At 37.0% G+C, this 19,437-nt stretch overlaps 1 protein-coding gene across 5 annotated transcripts in view; it reads left to right on the top strand.

Moving 5' to 3' along the window:
* The window catches only part of IMMP2L (inner mitochondrial membrane peptidase subunit 2), an 894,195-nt gene that overhangs the window by 42,315 nt on the left and 832,443 nt on the right, over window positions 1-19,437 (top strand). For all 5 annotated transcript variants that reach the window (XM_030826759.1, XM_003261198.4, XM_030826756.1 and 2 more), the window contains one exon: window positions 123-259. In XM_030826759.1, the coding sequence (XP_030682619.1) occupies window positions 125-259 (135 nt within the window). In that variant the 5' untranslated portion in view covers window positions 123-124. The remainder of the gene's footprint in view (window positions 1-122; window positions 260-19,437) is intronic.

Here is a 19,437-nt window from a genome sequence, read left to right as displayed (position 1 = left end):
TGAAATATATTAAGAGACAAGATTGCCCTTTGGTAACTCTTACTTTTCATGTACTGTTTTTATGTCTTTGTTTTTCACCCTTCTTGAGACTAATTTCATAGTTGTTTTCTTTGTATTTTTAGGTATGGCACAGTCACAAGGGTGGGTGAAAAGATACATCAAGGCCTTTTGTAAAGGCTTCTTTGTGGCGGTGCCTGTGGCAGTGACTTTCTTGGATCGAGTCGCCTGTGTGGCAAGAGTAGAAGGAGCATCGATGCAGGTGAAAATGATATAACTTCATTCTTTAAAGCACATACTTCATTGTTTTTCAAGCACTAGAAATGAGAGTGCTAATTATTATTCCTATTCTGGGAACTGAAAGGTTATAAAAAGGCATTGAAATGAAATTTTACTTTACTGAATTTGTTCTTAAGGTCTTCTAATACAGTCATATTATAATCAGAGGAGAGGTTAATAAAAGTAACTATCAGTTCTCTGGGTCTGTAGTTTAAATTTTTCTGAGAATTTTAAATGGAGATTCTTAAGAAACTACACTAAATGACACTGTTTTCTGTGAATATGGCTGTATTAGAATATCCTTTTAATGCCAAATTATTAGTGTAGTTGCAAGATGGGTTTGAGTCACAATCAGTTGCTCTATTGTTATATAGGTATATGATTTTAGTTTGTAGAAATGTCTAGACCATTGATCCCAGATACTGTATTGTGTTCTTTAAGCATGTTGCTAATTGAAAAGATTAAGTACAGTTCACAGTGGAAGAACTTTGGAGTGGAGATTTCTAAAAGTTTTATGCAAATGGTCTTCTGGAATAACTTAGAGAAAATTATGTTGTCCTAAAGTTGATGTCTAGAACCTAGCTTTTTTAGTAAGTTTATGCAGTTAGGCAGAATTTGCATTTTGTTATAGATTTGGCTTCTTGTATTATCAATATGTATTAAGTTCATGCGTTGTGGTAAATAGTTGTATAAAACAAATAACTAAAATGAATATATAAGCTTCTAAAAAGACAAAATTATACAGAGAATAACCAGCTTAGTTTTTTTTCTTTTTGTTTTAGTTAGAACTAGTTAAGGGCATAGTTATCAGCTTTAAGGAGTTAGAATTAGTTTGCTTTATTTATTATAATTATGGTATTGAACTTCTCCCTGAGTTCTGGTAGTCAGTGAGAGACAGAAGGTCAGGAAATCCTTTAGCTTCTTTGGGAAAAGCTACATTTTTAAAACAGAACTGCCTTTATATTCTACTTCCATCATTTGAGCATGGTTAGGGCCTTCTCTTGGGCAGAAGATTCTGCTCTCAACCCTTGTCTTTCAGGTTCTCTCCATAGTGGGTCATCAGCCCAAAGCAAACTGGTCACTTATTTTGAATGCAAAACTATCTTAATGTAGGGGTACAGTAAACATAGAAAGAATGATTTACAGGCATATGGCTTTAAATACACTTTAACACGTTTAAGATAGAATGTATTTTACATTCGTTGCCTCTTTAATCTTGAATTCCTAGCAACCTTGTCTTAGATCCAATCCTTAGGGAAATGTAGACTTTCTTTGCTGAGCTTTGGAGTCAGATTCTTCATTTCAGATTAAAACTGCCTTCTTCACAGCCACCCACATTGCTTTTTGGTCCCAAGGATCCCTTTGAATCCATTCACAAGCATGTATCTTTTGGTAACAAATAATCCATTTAAGAATGATTTTTTTTCTCCCAATTTTGTTACTGCTATCTTGCTATACAACTATCACTATTCTAAGAAGGACTTTTCCAGAACACAAAATCTCCTTACTTTGGATCTGATGATATTCCAGAGGATCATGTGGCAATCATAATATCCCAATCTTCATATTTTTAGCCCAATATATTCATACTGAACATCTATGTTCATGGCTTGTGCTGAAAGCCAGAGCAATTCATTGCAAAATATAAGATACAGGTCTTGCTCACAAGACCTTGGCTGTCTTATGAAAGGACAAGGCTTATCCCCAGTGAAGAAGGCAGTGAAGAAAGTGTTAAATCATGTTATTTCAAAATGTCGGTTCATGGACTAAACCCAGATTTCCATTAGATATATTTGAATTTGCAGAGGTATTAGAATTTCTTGCAGTATTCCTAGGCCCTACCCCTAAGAAGTCAAATGTATTATGTTAGAATTTGTTTGGTATATTGTGTAGAGTTTCCTTGGCTACTGGTAATAGGAAAATAGCTTGGTATAAAGGGGATTTATTGGAAGGCTTATTATATACACACAAGGAAGGCACGAGTGAGACAGTTGTCAGGGACAACTAGAGCCAGGACTTGAATGCCGCTGGAGTGCTCCGTCTTCTTTCTAAGTTCTTCTCTGCATCTTGGCTTAGTTCTCTCAGACCAGCTTTCTCTGCATAGCAGGGTACATGGCTGCTGGCAGCTCGCATGCCCAGTTTCTTCACCGCCTGAGAGAGATTGCTCCTACTGCCTTGATTTCAGTGTGGAATATCTTGGGGAAGGACTGTGATGTATTCAGCTTGGGTCACATACTCTTATCTATACAACTGTACAGATCAACTTTGGCCACCAGGATGGAGAACCGTGATTGGTCCAGCTTTGAACAATTACACACCCCAAGCCTGTGGCTAGGCCAAGTGATCTGTAAGAAAATGACAACATCTCTTTGAATCACATTGTTCTGTGGGAATTGGGGAGTGGAGTACAGGTGACATTTCCTAGAGGAAAGAGGATGCTAGTTTCAGAATCAAAGTAGAATGGAATTCTAGGAAGAAAGGAAAATATGTTTTTACAATTGGGTCTATATTTCATGAATTTGAGACCAACTCTAGGTATAATAGATAATTTAATTTACAGTTTCACTAGATACCAGTAAATCATACTTTAAATTATTTAAGAGCAGAAATTATAATAATGAGATTTAGGGATTAACTAATTCAACATATTTGAAGACATCTTTGCTACTATACAGCTTTGATCAACTAAACATGTTAATGTCATGGGGTTCAACAGAATTTTTGACAATTGGGATAAATTCTTCTCTTTAAATTTCTCTAATGACTCAAGGACTGAAATAGTTGGCATGGTGTGGAGATCTCTGGAAGTCCCTGAGCATCCTGCAAGGAACACAGCTGTTTTTCTTTTCTCTGGGAAAAGCCACTCTTGAAGGTCACTCAGCAACTGGTAGACACATTATTTAAGAAATATCCAGGCTGGGCGCGGTGGCTCACGCTTGTAATCCCAGCACTTAGGGAGGCCGAGGCGGGCGGATCACGAGGTCAGGAGATCGAGACCACGGTGAAACCCCGTCTCTACTAAAAATACAAAAAAAAAATTAGCCGGGCGTTGCGGGTGCCTGTAGTCCCAGCTACTCGGAGAGGCTGAGGCAGGAGAATGGCGTGAACCTGGGAGGCGGAGCTTGCAGTGAGCCGAGATTGCGCCACTGCACTCCAGCCTGGGCGACAGAGCGAGACTCCGTCTCAAAAAAAAAAAAAAAAAAAATCCAAGGATTGAAAGATTAAATCTCATTAAAGGGACATGTAATACTAGTCTTTTAGGTTTATTGAATAAATACTGTTATGGTAACACTGGAAATTCACTTTGAGTAACAAAATTTGCTGTAAGAATTGTTTTTCAGTCTTTCAAAAATTCTGTTGGTTTGTGATTAGGGGAAGCATGTTTCTAAGATTCCCTCTATGAGAAATACTTATTTACTTTTTAAACACTACTCAGTGGTTCTTTTTTTAAGTTAGGATTTTCAGTATTAATTTGCAATTCATTAAGTATTTGACTAGAAAGATAAGGGTGATCAAACATGGGAAGTATCAGCTAATTAAAGGCAAGCCATAAATGAAAATAAAGTTTCTAATGATGCATTGGTAAGTTCAATGGAAAATAGGATTTAATTTATAAAATATTGGATTTTTATAAAGCCGTATAGCTACATTCATTTCATTATATGAGTTGTCCCTGTTGCAATGCTCGACACAATAAATGCTGGCACAAATTGTTGGTTAATGATTATTCATACTGAGCTATTCCCCTCATGCACATGAATCACTTCTACTGGTTGCTGAAAGGTTACCTATGAAAGTAGATGTACTTATTTTTTTAAAAAAGAAGCACCACATTACACGATATTAATTTAATTCAGGAAATGAAGACTGATATTGCATACAGTTGAAACTACAGAGGGAATTTATGTAGGTGGAATGTAATTATTCAAATTAGAACTTTAATCACTTACAGAGGCTTTTAGAGTAAAAGGGTGCCCTAGGAATAGTTTAATGACCTCATGCCAAAGTTTTAGATTTTATTTGAGTGAGAATTCCTGCAGTGGGGTCACTTGTCCTGATAAAAGGTATATGCTTTCCACATTTAAAACTAGGATTTAAGACTTTAAAAAGTAAGTAAAAGAAATAATTTTGTGTCTTTTTTTTTTTGCAATTGATACATAATTTTTACATAGTGTACCATTTTCCTTTGGTACACTATGTAAAATTTGCATGGCCAGAGGGCAAAAATACTTGAAAACACTACTACACAATACTGTCTCTCAAGGTCAGACTTCAGAGATATATGTTTGCAGAATATATTAGGAAATTACAGAATATGACGGAAAATACAGTTTAATTAGCATTGAGGTCTTTGTTCATCAATAACATACATTTATGGGTTTGAAATTGTCTTGACTTTCAGCTACCTGTGATTATCTTGTTTCCTGCTGAGTTTGAAATTAAAAGTATCATCAAAAAGCAAGCTCTCTTTCAATCTATGTTTTTTAAAAAAATTTTTTAACCTACAGTGAGCTTAATAATACTCAACAGTCATTATTGGTTGTAACTTATTTTGAACTCTGAGAAGCTGGATACAGAGTCTCAAGAAAAGAGATACATTGTGATTTATATACCAGCATTTAAGATAGAGTTATGGAGTTTTATGTTACCTGCTAAATTTGCACTTCCAAGATACTGGGCACCACCTGGCACACATTTCCTTCTGTGCTGACTCCTCTGTGTCGTCACTCGCCTTGGTCGGCTGGGGCTGACGTCAAAGGAAGTCAGTATTTAATGTTGGAATGCTTTATTGGCTTACTTGTGTGCTTTCTGCCCAAATTACTTTTGGCTCAGAAATCTCACTTGATGTTTTACCCCATAGGATGAGTTATGAGTTTTTACATAGTTCTGTAACCTGTCATTAATAGAGACTTTGTATATATAGCAACAAACGTGTGATCCTGAAACAGTTGGTGAGTGATAAATTTGTAATGTCCCTTTGTGGATTTTTCTTCACTTCCCATGATAGAATAACTATGTGTTTCTGTTTTATATAGCCAGGGTTATATCTGTTATTTAAATACCAACTTTATTACACTTTTTAAAAACTTGTTGTAAATTTAGATTTACACAAAAGTTGCAAGAGTAGTGCATAAAACTCTTATGGCTTCTCTACCCAGATATACCAGTTTCAGTATTTTAGTATATTTATTTTATTATCTTTTTCCCCTCCCTCTTCTCTCTCTCTTCCTCCTCCTCCCCCTCCTCTTCCTCTCTCTCTGTATTTATGTGTGTATGAATATATACCCACAAAAAGTCTTATTAAACCATCTGAAAGTAGGTTGCATACATCATGCCCCTTTAATTCTTGATACTCTTGTACATTCTTCCTGAGTCATGATGCTTGCTGATTGGTATATTAATGCTTTTCTTTAGCTGATTTTAAAATTTAACACTTTATTCTTAGTAGTATAGAGCTTTAAATACATTAAGAAATGACTCAAGTTCTAAATTTTACATTTGAAACAACTGAGGCTCAGACAGTTGAGGTACTTTACGTAAGCTCACACAATCATTGAATTTTGGAACTCTGGCTTGAACCAGCTTTGATAGTGCTGTCCATTTCACTAAATAATAACTAATAAAAGTTGTCCCTTGTCACTGTCATGGTGCCTTTTTATACTATTCCTTCTCACAGTGATGTTTTATTCCATTTTGTTTTGGTTTATGGAATGATGTACTTAGTAAGTTATTTAATTTTGGGGTGATTCTGTAGTACATTTAGGACTTAAATATAGAAATTAAGCTTTATGTTACAATGGGGGAAAAAAGATTTTAAACTGTGCTGCTCAGGTTGATGGAAGATACTTTTCTCTTACAAAGTCTAAAGATTTTAAGGTTTATAAGAAGAGATTAGACTATCTGGAAATATAGCAGATGAGACATCTTGAAATATTCCCAATGCAAAACTCATAAAAAATTAAAAACAAAACATTAAAAACTTTAAAAATGTGTAACTAACTTGCAGGGAAGCAAGGGAAATTCTCAGAGACCACAATAAGGGGGAATACATTTCCAGGGCAGTAAGTATACATTAAAGTCAGTAGCTGTCACATGGATATTTGTTAATTCCTGGTCATTTAGAGCTTTTGGTTTCACTGGCCACATGGGGATCAGAAGACAAGGCCATAGGCTCTTACAAGGTAGGAAATTGGAACAGAAATTCTAAATAAAGTCAGGACCATGGAAGAGACACATCTTTAGGAAGTGGGTAGACTAAAACAAAAATCTGTTCTGTAAGAAAAATTGTCTAGGCTCTGAGAGAGAAAGCCCTGATGTGGAATTGAGGTTTGAATTCACATTCGCTGCACCTGAAAAACCCTAAACTGAGATATTAATTTACAGTGGCCTGGGTTTAGAGCAGCCTCAGGCACCAAATTCCCTGGGCTCATGCAGCTTGCAACCAGACCTTATAGAATCCCAGAGATAAAGTTTGATGAACATTATATCCCAGTAAAAATATTGCATGAGAAAATGAGCTCTATAAGTAAGAGTCAGAAGCAACCATTAGCTGAACCAGACTATAAAGACTTTAGAAATTGGAGCTATCAGATATTAAATGTAGTTGAAAGAAAGAGAGGAGAATGAAAATAGGAGAAAGCAACAAGAGATTATCTAAAATGGTCAAGCAAAGTACTACTTTTATCACTTGTGCTTTGATACATTGTTTTCCTTTGGGGTGATAATGGTATTTACTGTGGTTATGTTAAAAAAAACCCTTATCGTCATAGTATGAATATTATAAAATTTGCAGTGAAATACATAATAGCTGAGATGTACTTTAAAATAATATGGCAAGAATAAAAGTGTAGAAGGGTTACAGATGAAACAAGATTGGCCATGAATTCATAATTGTTGGCTCTAGGTGATGGATTACATGGTGGTTCATTATGCCAGTCCATCTACTTTTTAAAAACATTTTTATTGAGGTATAACTTATATACCACTGACTTTACCCGTTGTAAGTGATATAATGATATTTTCCAGCTTTATTGAGGTAAACTGGCAACAATTACATATATTTAAAGTATACATGATGTGTATTTTTTTTATTACACTTTAAGTTCTAGGGTACATGTGCACGATGTGCAGGTTTGTTACATATGTATACATGTGCCATGTTGGTGTGCTGCACCCATTAACTTGTCATTTACATTAGGTATATCTCCTAATGCTAACCCTACCCCCTCCCCCTACCCCACGACAGGCCGTGGTGTGTGATGTTCCCCACCCTGTGTCCAAGTGTTCTCATTGTTCAATTCCCACCTGTGAGTGAGAACAGTATACATGATATTTTGATATGTGTAGACATTATGAAATGATTACCACAAACTAATTAACATACCCATTACTTCACATAGTTACCTTTTTTTTGGTGGTTAGAACATTTACGATCTACTCTCTTGGTAAAATTTGAGTGTATAATACAGTATTATTAGCTATAGTCACCTTGCTGTACATTAGACTTCCAGAAATTATTAATCCTGTATAACTGAAACTTTGTATACTGTGACCAACATCTTCTCATTTTCCCTACTTCTCAGCTCTTTGCAACCACTATTCTACTCTCTGCTTCTGTGAGTCCAACTTTTTTTGATTACCCATATAAGTGAGATCGTGCAGTATTTGTTTTTCTGTGCCTGGCTTATTTCATTTAACATAATGTTCTCTAGGTTCATCCACACTGTCACAAATGACAAGATTTCCTTCCTTTTAAAAGCTGAATAATATTTCATAGTATATATACCACTGTGTATGTGTATATATATATATGTGTGTGTGTGTATATATACACCTGCAGAAGAATATCCACACACACCACTCATATATATATACACAAACCCACACCCACACCGACCACACTTTCTTTATCCCTTCATCCATTTATGAACATTTAGGTTACTTCCATATCTTGACCGTTTTGAATAATTCTGCAGTGAAATGGGAGTGAAGATATTTCTTTGACTTACTGATTTCATTTCCTTTGGACACATACCCAGAAGTGAGAGTGGTAGATCATCTGGTAGTTCTGTTTTCAATTCTTTGAGATATATCCCTATTTTTCATAATGGTTGAACCAATTTACATTTCTACCAATAGAGTACAAGGGTTCTCTTTTCTCCATATTCTCACCAACATTTATCTCTTGACTTTCTGATAATAGCCATCCTAACAGGTGTGAGGTGACATCTCATTGCACATTTAATTTAATTTCCATTTCCCTGATAATTAGTGATATTGAATATTTTTTATATGCTTCTGGGCCATTTGTATGTCTTCTTTTGAGAATTCCCTATACAGGTCTTTTTCCTATTTTAAAATCAAGTTATTTGTTTTCTTGCTATAGAGTTGTTTGCATACCTTATATATTTTATATATTAACCCCTTATTAGATATATGGTTTGCAAATATTTTCTTCCATTCCATAGATTGTCTCTTTACCATGTTGATTGTTTCCTTCTCTCTTCAGAAACTTTTCAGTTTGATAGAAGCTCAGCTGTCTATTTTTGCTTCGTTGCTTGTGCTTTTGGGGTCATATCTACCAAATCATTGCTCAGATCAGTATCGTGGAGCTTTTCTCCCTATGTTTTCTTCTAGTAGTTTTACAGTTTCAGGTAGTTTTACAGTTTCAGGCATCATCTTTAAAAATCCATTTAAAGTTGATTTTTGTATATGGTGTGAGATAAGGGTCTGATTTTATTCTTCTGCATGTGGATATTCAGTTTTCCAAGGACCATTTATTGAAGAACCTATTCTTTCCTCATTGTGTGTTCTTGGCATCTTTGTTGAAAATTGATTTTTCATAAATGTGTACATTTATTTCTGGATTCTCTATTCTATTACATTGGTCTATATGGCTGTTTTTATGCTAGTACCATACTGTTTTGATTACTATAATTTTGTATTTGAGTTAAGTAGTGTGATGCCTCCAGCTTTGTTCTTCTTGCTCAAGATTGTTTGGCTATTCAGGGTCTTTTGTGGTTCTATATGAATTTAGGATTGTGTTGTGTATTTCTGTGAAAAATGACATCAGAGTTTTAAAGAGAGTGCAATTGAATCTGTAGAATGCTTTGGGGTGACTTGAATTTTTTATTAAAAATAATATTTTATTTTATATAATAAAATATCAATAAATAGTATTAAAAGTAATAAACTTATGGAGTCATGCAATCATTACCATAACCCAGTTTTAAAATATTTTCATCACCTGAGGAAGGGACCTTATGCCTGTTTGAAGTTAATCCTCACTCCCACCTCTTTCCTTAGGCAACTGCTGATCTGATTTATAGATTGCCTTTTCTGAACCTTTCCTGTAAATAGAATCGTACTAATGTGGTTTTTCCTGACTGGCTGTTTTACTTACTAGAATTTTTCAAGGTTTAGCCATGTTGTACTATGTATTAGCATTTTGTGTCTTTTTATTGCAAAAAGTATTCTCTGTATGAATATACTACATTTTGTTTCTCCACTCACTAGATGATAAACATTTGGGTTTTGATGTTTTCATTATCATGAATAATGCTGCTATAGATATTTGTGTACAGTTCCGTGTATACACATGATTTCATTTCTCTTGGGCAGATACCTAATAGTGGGATTGCGGAGTGGCATGGCACATTTATGTTTAACTTTTAAAGAAATTGGTCAACTAACTGGGGTGGGGAAAGTGGGCTGTTGACTGGCACCACTTGTACTCTCATTCCACATCTTTGACACCTGATACGGGGAAGTGAAGGGCCTACTTGCCCCATCTCCTTATTGCTGAGTGGGGTCAGAAGTCCAGCTCCCTGCTGGGCCCTGCTGACACCATGGTGTTGGGGGATGGGGCGGGGTAGTTTTTCATTTGATGTTTGACTGGATTAGGATGATTATTAGCAAAAATGTTTCTGTTCTGCTAGGTCTTCCCTTTCCTGGTCCTTTGGCTAGAGAGAGTAGGCTTTTCTTCAGGCCTTTTTTTTTTGTTGTTCGACAGAGCGAGACTGTTGTCCAGGCTGGAGTGCAGTGGCGCGATCTCCACTCACTACAACCTCTGCCTTCCGGGCTGAAGCCATTCTTGTGCCTCAGCCTCCCGAGTAGCTGGAATTACAGGCTTGCACCACCATGCCTAGCTAATTTCATTTGGTATTTTTAGTAGAGATGGGGTTTCACCATGTTGCCCAGGCTGGTCTCAAACTCCTGAGCTCAAGCGATCTGCCCGTTTCAGCCTCCCAAAGTGCTGGGGTTACAGGCTTTGGCCACCACGTCTTCAGGCCCTTTTTTTGCTTCACCTATTGGTAGCTACAGGTTGCAGGATTCTCCAGTGCCTGATCTAGGATATATGGGAAGCAAAAAGAAAGTCCAGGGGACTTGCAATGGTGTCATTTCTCAAGTCCTGTGGTTCCTAGCCTCTAGTTTATCTTCTTTTCACCTTGCAGATCTTCCTATATTTTTGTTTGTGGTGTTATGTTCAGGGTGTTTTATGTATAAGAAGGATGACTAATGATGAATGGATGAATTCTTGTCCTGTTTTTTAATCTCTCCTGATATCAGAGGTTACTGAGGTCTGGCCAGTGGAAAATGGGAGGAAGTGAAGTGCCATTTTTAGGCCTGGCCCATGAAAAATCTTTGTGATCCTCCATGCTCTCTCCTCTGTCTGCTGGCTGAATGCAGATGTTTTGTATTCTTTTGTAAGTTGGTTAGTTAGGTGTGGCCACTAGAGGAAACAGAGGAGAGGCTCAGGAAAACTAAAGTTTATTAGACTTACTGGTCCTAGAGACAGGAGGTAAAGCACGGTATGTGGGGCCACATGGGAAAGACACCAGAGTGATCAGGAAGCAGATGACAACAGCAGCTAGGCCAAAGCCTTTTTGGGGTTTCTGTGCAGGAAAGGCAAGGCAAGGCAGGGCAGGGTGAACAGTTTAGGACTGGCTAGTTTGAACAATTTTGGCAGATTCTAAGCTATAGGGGTGGTTCCTGGTTGCCTGGTACCTGGCCTTGGGAAGATGAAGGCAGAGGAAATTGTCTCCAGGGTTATACTGGCTGGAGGAGGTATGGTTCTGGATTGGTTAGTTTGCATATGAAAGGCATGCTTCTGGTCGAGCTCTTGCTAGCTGGAAGAATTGGCTAGGTCTGGCAGAGGCAGTGTCTCCCCAGCTAGGAATGTTTTTTTAATGTGTCAAAACATCATAATATACAGGATATCTATACTGATTTTGATATCTGTATCAATATCTATATCTATATTTATGTGTATGTATGTATATAATACAATACAGCAGAGGATCCAGTTGAGGACACGATGCCACAGGGGATGGTAGATGTACAAGCTTGAAAAAACTGGGTTTCTGAATGATTGTGTGGAGTCAGTCCACTCACTATTGTGTTATACCACTGAGCTTTTGAAATTCTTTTTACAAGCATTTAGCCTATTCTGACTGTATAACACGACTCATTATTATACCTTTTCTCCTCTGCTTTTTCTTAAGTTCCCTTTAAGTCTAAACTCAAGCTCTATCTTCTTCATGCAACTTTCTTTAATTCTGTCATTCACTTATTAGAAATCCTACAGCATTGTAAGTTTAACTCATGATTATAAATCCTTTTGTACTGTCCTCTAATTATTAATTTCTTGGGTTAATAATAACTCTACTTTGTAAGTTTCTAAAAGAAAGGGGACCATAATCCTCTCACCTGCTAGTTCAGAGGGATGCTGGAATAAATGCATATGAAATTTCTTCTTTGAAGCATTGATATGCCTGAATAATTAAACTCTACAGAAACATGATAAAATGAAATTATGATCATTAAAATTTTTTTTCTTAGACTTTGAGGGTGTTTCTGGTGAACTATTCTCCTAAAAAGTTTTTAGCTTCTTGATGAGTTCATCATATTCTTTATGGCAGAGATTTTCAAACCTTTTTGCTCATGACTCATATTAAGTAATATAGTTTTGCACTATACACACATACATGCAACTGGAACAAAAGTTTCATTTAACAATACTTAAACTGTAATTACTATCATTATGTGCAATGCCCTCTGATATTTTCTGTTCTGGTCATAACCTTTTAAATTGATGATTCTGAGTCACTCATTGGTTGTGACCTGTAGTTTGCAAAATGCTGCTTTATTGCTGGAGGGAAGCTTACAAGGGTGAGACAGCTCAAATTGAGCTATAACTAAGGTAGTGGAGCATGTTAACTTTTGATTCTGAAATTTTAAATGTGGGCTTGTCGTAAGCACTTCAAGCAAAAAGTGCAACACGAAGGATAAGGAGCCCCATAGTCTGTCCCTTGTTTGAGAAAACCCTTTTGTAGCTGCTGTGGTCCTTGGGCCTTTTTTATTACATAATCTTGGGTACTTATTAATGAAGATTAATGAGCCCCATTTCAGACCTATGAAATTAGAATCGTTTTGTGAGGACCTTGGAATCTGCATTTTAACAAACTCTGTAAATACTAAAGTTTGAGAACCATTTTCTTAAGGAGAGCTCCATGTCTTGGGTGAGGGCAAATTGTTGGGGGATTTGCTAGACATGGTAATTGCTTTTGCTTGAAAAATCCTGATTGCCTTTGTTTACTAAACTTTTGAATTCTTAGTCTTATGCCTTTTAAAAAATTTGTTTTATTTCCCATCTCTTTGTCTGTTAAATTATTCATCATATATTTGTGCTAATTTTAGCTTATTGTTTCTAATATTGAGAGTGGCAGGAAGCAGCCAAATGCTTAGGCAGATAGGGCGGGTCCCCAGTGAAACCCCCCTTCCAAGCCCAAGACAGTTTAAAGCCTGAAAGCCAAGCTACAAGTTACATCCTCAGACTGGATTGAGAACTTGCCTATTTGGCATGCTTTCCTCTGATAGATCCCCACCATTCACCTATTTTACATATATCTACCCTTTCCTAATTGGTTTTCTACTCTGGCGTGCCCACCTTTGAGTGGTGTCTTTGCTTTAACCTTTTTTGCGTACTCACAAACCAATCAATACACTCTCCCCGTTCTGAGTCTATAAAAGGCCCTGGACCCAGCCACATGGGGGACTTTCCTGCCTTCAGGTAGGGGAACCATACCCCTCCCACCCCCTGTGCCCCCTCTTTGCTGAGAGCTTTCCTTTTTCGCCTATTAAATTCTACTTTACTGACTCTCTGGTGTCTGCACGCCTAATTCTTCCTGGTTATGCGACAACAACTCAGACCTAGCTGAGCTAAGGAGCAGAAAGACTGCAACAATATTATACCAATGAGTATATCATTTTATAATATGTTCTTTTTTTAATTTTTAAGTTTTAATTAAAAATTTTTCGATTTTATGAACTTTATTTCTTCTTAAGCTTTTTTTAATTTTATTTTTTAAAATGCCTGCTTTATACTTTTTAGCTTGTCATTTGCTTTTAAGACTATTTAGTTATCTTTAACATTTTTATTTTTTCGTCAGTGAATTTTTTTCTTTCTTTTTAAAATATAAACTATCTTTTATTTCTGTACCTTTTAAAATGATCAGCAGAAAGCACAGTCACAAGATTGTCAGCTGAATGGATGGTCCATTCATTTAGCATGAGATATGTGTAGATTTTTATGGTAATGATTCCGTAGTGAATCAGGCCTCCCTCATTGGTTTGTGTAGTTTCCTCCCACAATGACTCTGACCATGGGGCTTGTTTTGGTCAGTAGGATATAAGCAAATACTGCTCAAGTAGGAGCTTGGTCACTACTTGTGAGCTGGGAACATGTAAAAACTCAGGCTATCCTGATGATAGAGATTTTGGAGAATAAATGAAGCATCCTGGCCTTCCAGCCCCAGTTGAGTGCCTGACATGTCAATGAAGCCATCTTGAACTTTCCAGCTGAGGGAAGCCAAAATTGCAGGATCACAAGCAGATACATTTTGGTGTTCTTTTTAGACACATAGTTTTGGAGTGGTTTGTTATGAAGCGAGAGATAACTGAAACAAAAATTGGTATTACTAGTGAAGTGATACTATAACAAAAACCTAAAATATGTAGCATTGATTTGGGGATGGGGTGGCAGTTGGGGTGGGTAATGTGGTGAGGGGAGTGTTGGCAGAGGCTGGACAAATGGCAAACAACTGTTAATAGAAAACAGAAAGTAAAGTATCTGTTACTGGGGACTGGAATTATGATGATCTGTGTTTTATGGTACTGAAACATTTTTTAAAAATGTGAACTGTAAGAACTTCAAAAATAGAAGATATACCTAATGATCTTATAGATTTGGCTAAGGAGATTTCCAGGCAAAAATATTGAAATTGTCAGCTGGCTTCATATAGCTTTATATAAGATATGGGAAGAGAGAAATGAACTTTTAGCAGAAATTAGAGGAAATATAGGGTGCCCAGAACTTTTTGGGTTGGAAAATAAAACTATTTTTCATTCCCAGTATCTAGCAGGCAAAAGATCCTCAAAGTAAGAAATAGCCTGGGGTAGAGATCAAATCAGGACTGGAAGACTCTTTATTAAGACCTCAGGGCCAGGTGTGGTGGCTCATGCCTATAATCCCAGCACTTAGGGAGGCCAAGGCCTGCAGATCACTTGAGCCTAGGAGTTTGAGACCAACCTGGGCAACTGGTGAAACTCTGTCTCTACTAAAAATAGAAAACTTAGCTAGGCTTGGTGGCATGCGCTGGTAGTCCCAGCTATTTGGGAGGCTGAGGTGGGAGGATCACCAGAGCTCAGAAGGCAGAGGTTGCAATAAACCAAGACTGTGCCACTGCATTCCAGCCTGGGTGACAGAGTGAGGCTCTGTCTCAAAGAAAAACAAAAGCAAAAACATAAAAAACCTCAGAAAGATATAAGGTGGTACTTAGTATATCTTTTTAATTAGACAAAATAGTTTGTAAACTCCTCAGGGCTTTGTGCCACAGCAGCCTGACACTTTCAAAGTAAAGAAAGATCTGGTTTGAAAAAAATTATGGGTCGGGCATGGTGGCTCACGCCTGTAATCCCAGCACTTTGGGAGGCGGAGGCAGGTGGATCACGAGGTCAGGAGATTGAGACCATCCTGGCCAACATGGTAAAACCCGTCTCTACTAAAAATACAAAAATTAGCCTGGCGTGGTGGCATGTGCCTGTAGTCCCAGCTACTCTGGAGGCTGAGACAGGAGAATCGCTTGAACCTGGGAGGCAGAGGTTGCAGTGACCCGAGATTGCACCACTGCACTTCAACCTGGGTGACAGAGCAAGAAAAAGAAAGAAGGAAGTTATGGATGTAGTTTTGGGGGAAATGGAATGAGCCCCAACTAGATTAATGGGAAGTCTACAACATTTTAAGGGTGTTGAATTAACTTGTACTAAAATGGGGTCAATTTAGAAAGAGACCTCTGGGGTGTGTCCACTTTATTATGAAGGAGCATTTCTTTTTTTAAATTTATTATTTATTTTTATATTATTATTATTATTATTATTTTAAAGAGACAGGGTCTTGCTCTGTTGCCCAGGCTGGAGTGCATTGATGCAATCAGCCTTGAAGTCCTGGACAGCTAATTTTTAAAATTGTGCGTGGAGACAGTCTCACTATGTTGCCCAGGTGGTCTCAAACTCTTGGCCTGGAGCCATCCTCCCGCCTCCCAAGAAGCTGGGGTTACAGGTGTTTAAGCCTGGCCTCCTTTCTTTTTAAAAAAGAGCCCAAAGCCCAGAGGGCAGAGCTAAGAGCCATGCAGACCAATAAATTAGGGAACCATTCCAGAGAACAGAAAAGAACCTTAATTAAAGGACATTCCCCTCCATGAGATGGAAGGCCGTGACAACACATGCTGCTGGATTTTAAGTTTTCTATGGACAAGTGACTTCTCTGCTTTTTTCATTGCCTTTTAAAATCCATGATTATCTTCTGTCTTTCCATTATATGTTTGGTGTTTGGGGGACAGATAATTTATCTTTTCAGTTCATAAGTCTCTGATTTGAGATGAGCTGCACCGTAGAGTCCTCATCCATACTGGGACCTGATGCATATCATGAATTAACGGACGTGAATCCTATTGCAAACATCTGAGGAGACTTTGGGGCTCTTAGGAAGGGTTACATGTATTTTGCATGTGTGAGGGATATGATTCATTGGAGCCAGAGGGCAGAGCTTTGGTAGATTGTTACGTTGATATTCCCTGTCTATCCCATCCCCCATGAGTCATGCTCCTCGGTACTGAGCTCTATGTCATCCTCTCCTACACTGATTCTTGACTTGGCCATATGACTCCTTTTGGCTGGTGGAATATCAGCAGATAGGCATACAGAGGCTTGGTAGATGCTTACACGAGGGAGTTTTTGCTCCTGGAACACTGCTGCCTCCATGGCTGCAGCTGCCTGAGTGATCACAGCCAGACAAGCTGGCTAATTGCATAGCTAAGCATAGCCTAAATTGTGGAATCATGAACCAATAAATGATTTTTGTTTTAAGTTTTGGAGTGGTTTGTTTTGTAGCAGTAGATAAGTGATAAAAGGTATATATCCTTTTTCTCCCTTTTTATCTGCCACAATGCTTTTCAGTTCCTTTTGATAAGCTGTTTCCTATACATTTGAGCTCCTTTGTTCTTATAGCTTTGATCAATGTAATTTAGGGTACCCAGGTATCAAAATTTCTATTGATACGCATTTGTAGTGTTAGGATGCTGACTGGTTCTTTTTTATTTTTTTCCATATAATGCAGCATCAGGTTCAACAATGAAGAACTAAAGAATCTAAAATCCATGGTATTATCTTCACAGATTTGTTCACAGATATTATATAAGCCATGTGAATAGATTGCTATACCATTGTATATGTTGGGGAATTTGGCCTCTTTGGAGTTACATGCTTCTGAGGGAATCATGCAGCCTCCTAAAATCTTTGTTATTTGTTGAATCACTTCCTTTCTGTGCTACACACCTTACTATGAACTTTTTTTTTTTTTTTAAATAGATTAGGAGACAGAAAAGTGGTTCTGAGCAAGAAAAACTTAGCAATGAATAGGAAAGCCTTATTCAGTTTTATGAGGAAGTTAAAGATTCCGCATGTATCTTGCTGGGGCTTTTCCGTGTAGCTGGCTTATTTTACATATAGCAGTCTGTCTTCAGCTTAATATGCAGATATGTTTATATAAATGTTATATTTCATTGACTATACATGATGTATTTCTGATATGGTTAATTAGAACTATAAATTAGAATAGCTATCTCAAAACATGTTTTATTAGCTAGGAAACACTATGCACATATTTAATGGTAGTATTTTATAATTAGTGCATTGAAACAGAAACTTTGCAGATTTGAACCTTGCAGTCTAGTTGTAGTGACCTGAATTAAAGAGATGCTTAAATACTGAAGAGCTTGTTTAAAGAATACAAACTTTAAAAATGTTAGTAATAAGAGGATATAAAAATCAGATGCTTTCCCCTTCAAAAACAATTCATTACTTAGTGCTTACATTAATATAAAAGCACTGCATATTGATTGGCAAAAAACTTAGAAGACATAGAAAAATATGGAAAATAAATAATTGATACCACCTTTCAGAATTATTTATTTTAAATATATTATTATATAATATTAATGGTTAAAAATTATTGAATGATCACTATGTTCAAGTCATTACAGTATTGACTTTATATATATTAGTTTCTTTACTATCCCCCACAACTGTATGATGAAGATACTATTGTTAGCCCACTTAACAGATGAAGAAATAGCATCAGAGAGATTGGATAACTTACTGAAGATTGCATAGATTTAAACCCAGCTTCTGACTTCGAAGTTTGCATTTCTAAACCATTATAAGTTATTCTCTTTCTTTTCTGCACAATTTCCTTCTTTACCTTATTCTTTTAATGTTCTTCCCTTTTTTCCTCTGTCCCATCTTTCCCAAAATTGGATCATACCAGTTTGTTTTTTCTATGTCGCATTTTTCACTTATTTTCCAGACATATCCAAATATATATTTTTCCACAATGTAATTTTTACAATCATTTTTATATCCATAAAGTTTAACCATTGCTAAACCAAGGTTTGATCAGTTTCCTATTATTGGTATTGAGCTTGGCTCAGTTATTCACTTGATTTTAGCTAAAAGACTGAGAAGCTATTCACTATTGTAAATAATGTATGATGAATATCTTTGTATATGTTCCTTTGCACATATGTCTAATTAGTTTCTTAGGACATCTTTTTAAATGTGACATTTTCAAGTCTAAGGACAAGATCACTTTTAAGACTTTAAATATATTTTGGCAAATTACCTTGTTGACAGTTTATAAAGATTTTCATTCCTACAGGTAGTATGTGAGCATGCCTGTGACACTTTGATGGGACGTTCTATAGTAGAACATGCAGTTAAGATTAGGAGAATGAAAAATTAACAACCTAGTATAATTCTGAATTAAATCAATATATGTTCACTTTTATTTTATTAATATAGTTTTACAGGCTTGCTTTTAAAAGAAAAATTAAGAAATTATATTATAATTAGAGTTCACCAGAGAGACAGAACAAATAGGATATTTATCTGTCTGTCGGTCTATCTATCTATCTATCTATCTGTCTATCTATGAGAGGGAATTTATTAGGGGAATTGGGTCATGTGATTATGGAGGCTAAGAAGTTTCATTATAGGCTATCTGCAAGCTGGAGGTCCAGGTAGCTTGGCTCAGTCCAAGTCTGAAGGCCTCAGAACCACAGAAGCTGATGGTATAACTCTCAGTCCAAGGCCAACGGCCTGAGACCTGGGGGCTGCTGGTTCAAGTCCCAGGGTCTAAAAGTCAGAGGACCTGGAGTTCTAAGATTTCCAATGGAAAGAGAAGAAGGGTGTCCCAGCTTCAGGAGAGAGAAAGAGAAAGAGAGAGGGAGAGGGGGAGGGAAAGGGGGAGGGGGAGGGGGAAGGGGAGGGGAGGGGGAGGGGGAGAGGGAAGGAGAGGGAGAGGGAGAATGAATATGAGAATATTTACCTTTCCTCTTCCTTGTTCTTGTATCCAAGCCCTCAACTAATTGCATGGTGGCTGCCCATGTTGGGTGAGGGTGGATCTTTCTTACTCAATCCAGTGCTTCAAAGGCCGATCTCTCCTGGAAACACTCCCTCACAGATGCACCCAGAATAATGCTTTCTTAGCATTCTGGGTAGCCTTAATCTAGTCAAGTTGACACATAAAATTAACCATCAGAAGGG

The sequence above is a fragment of the Nomascus leucogenys genome, chromosome 13 (assembly GCF_006542625.1).
Source record: "Nomascus leucogenys isolate Asia chromosome 13, Asia_NLE_v1, whole genome shotgun sequence".
In the NCBI taxonomy this organism is placed as follows: Eukaryota; Metazoa; Chordata; class Mammalia; order Primates; family Hylobatidae; genus Nomascus; species Nomascus leucogenys.
This window is presented reverse-complemented; position numbering and strand designations above follow the sequence as displayed.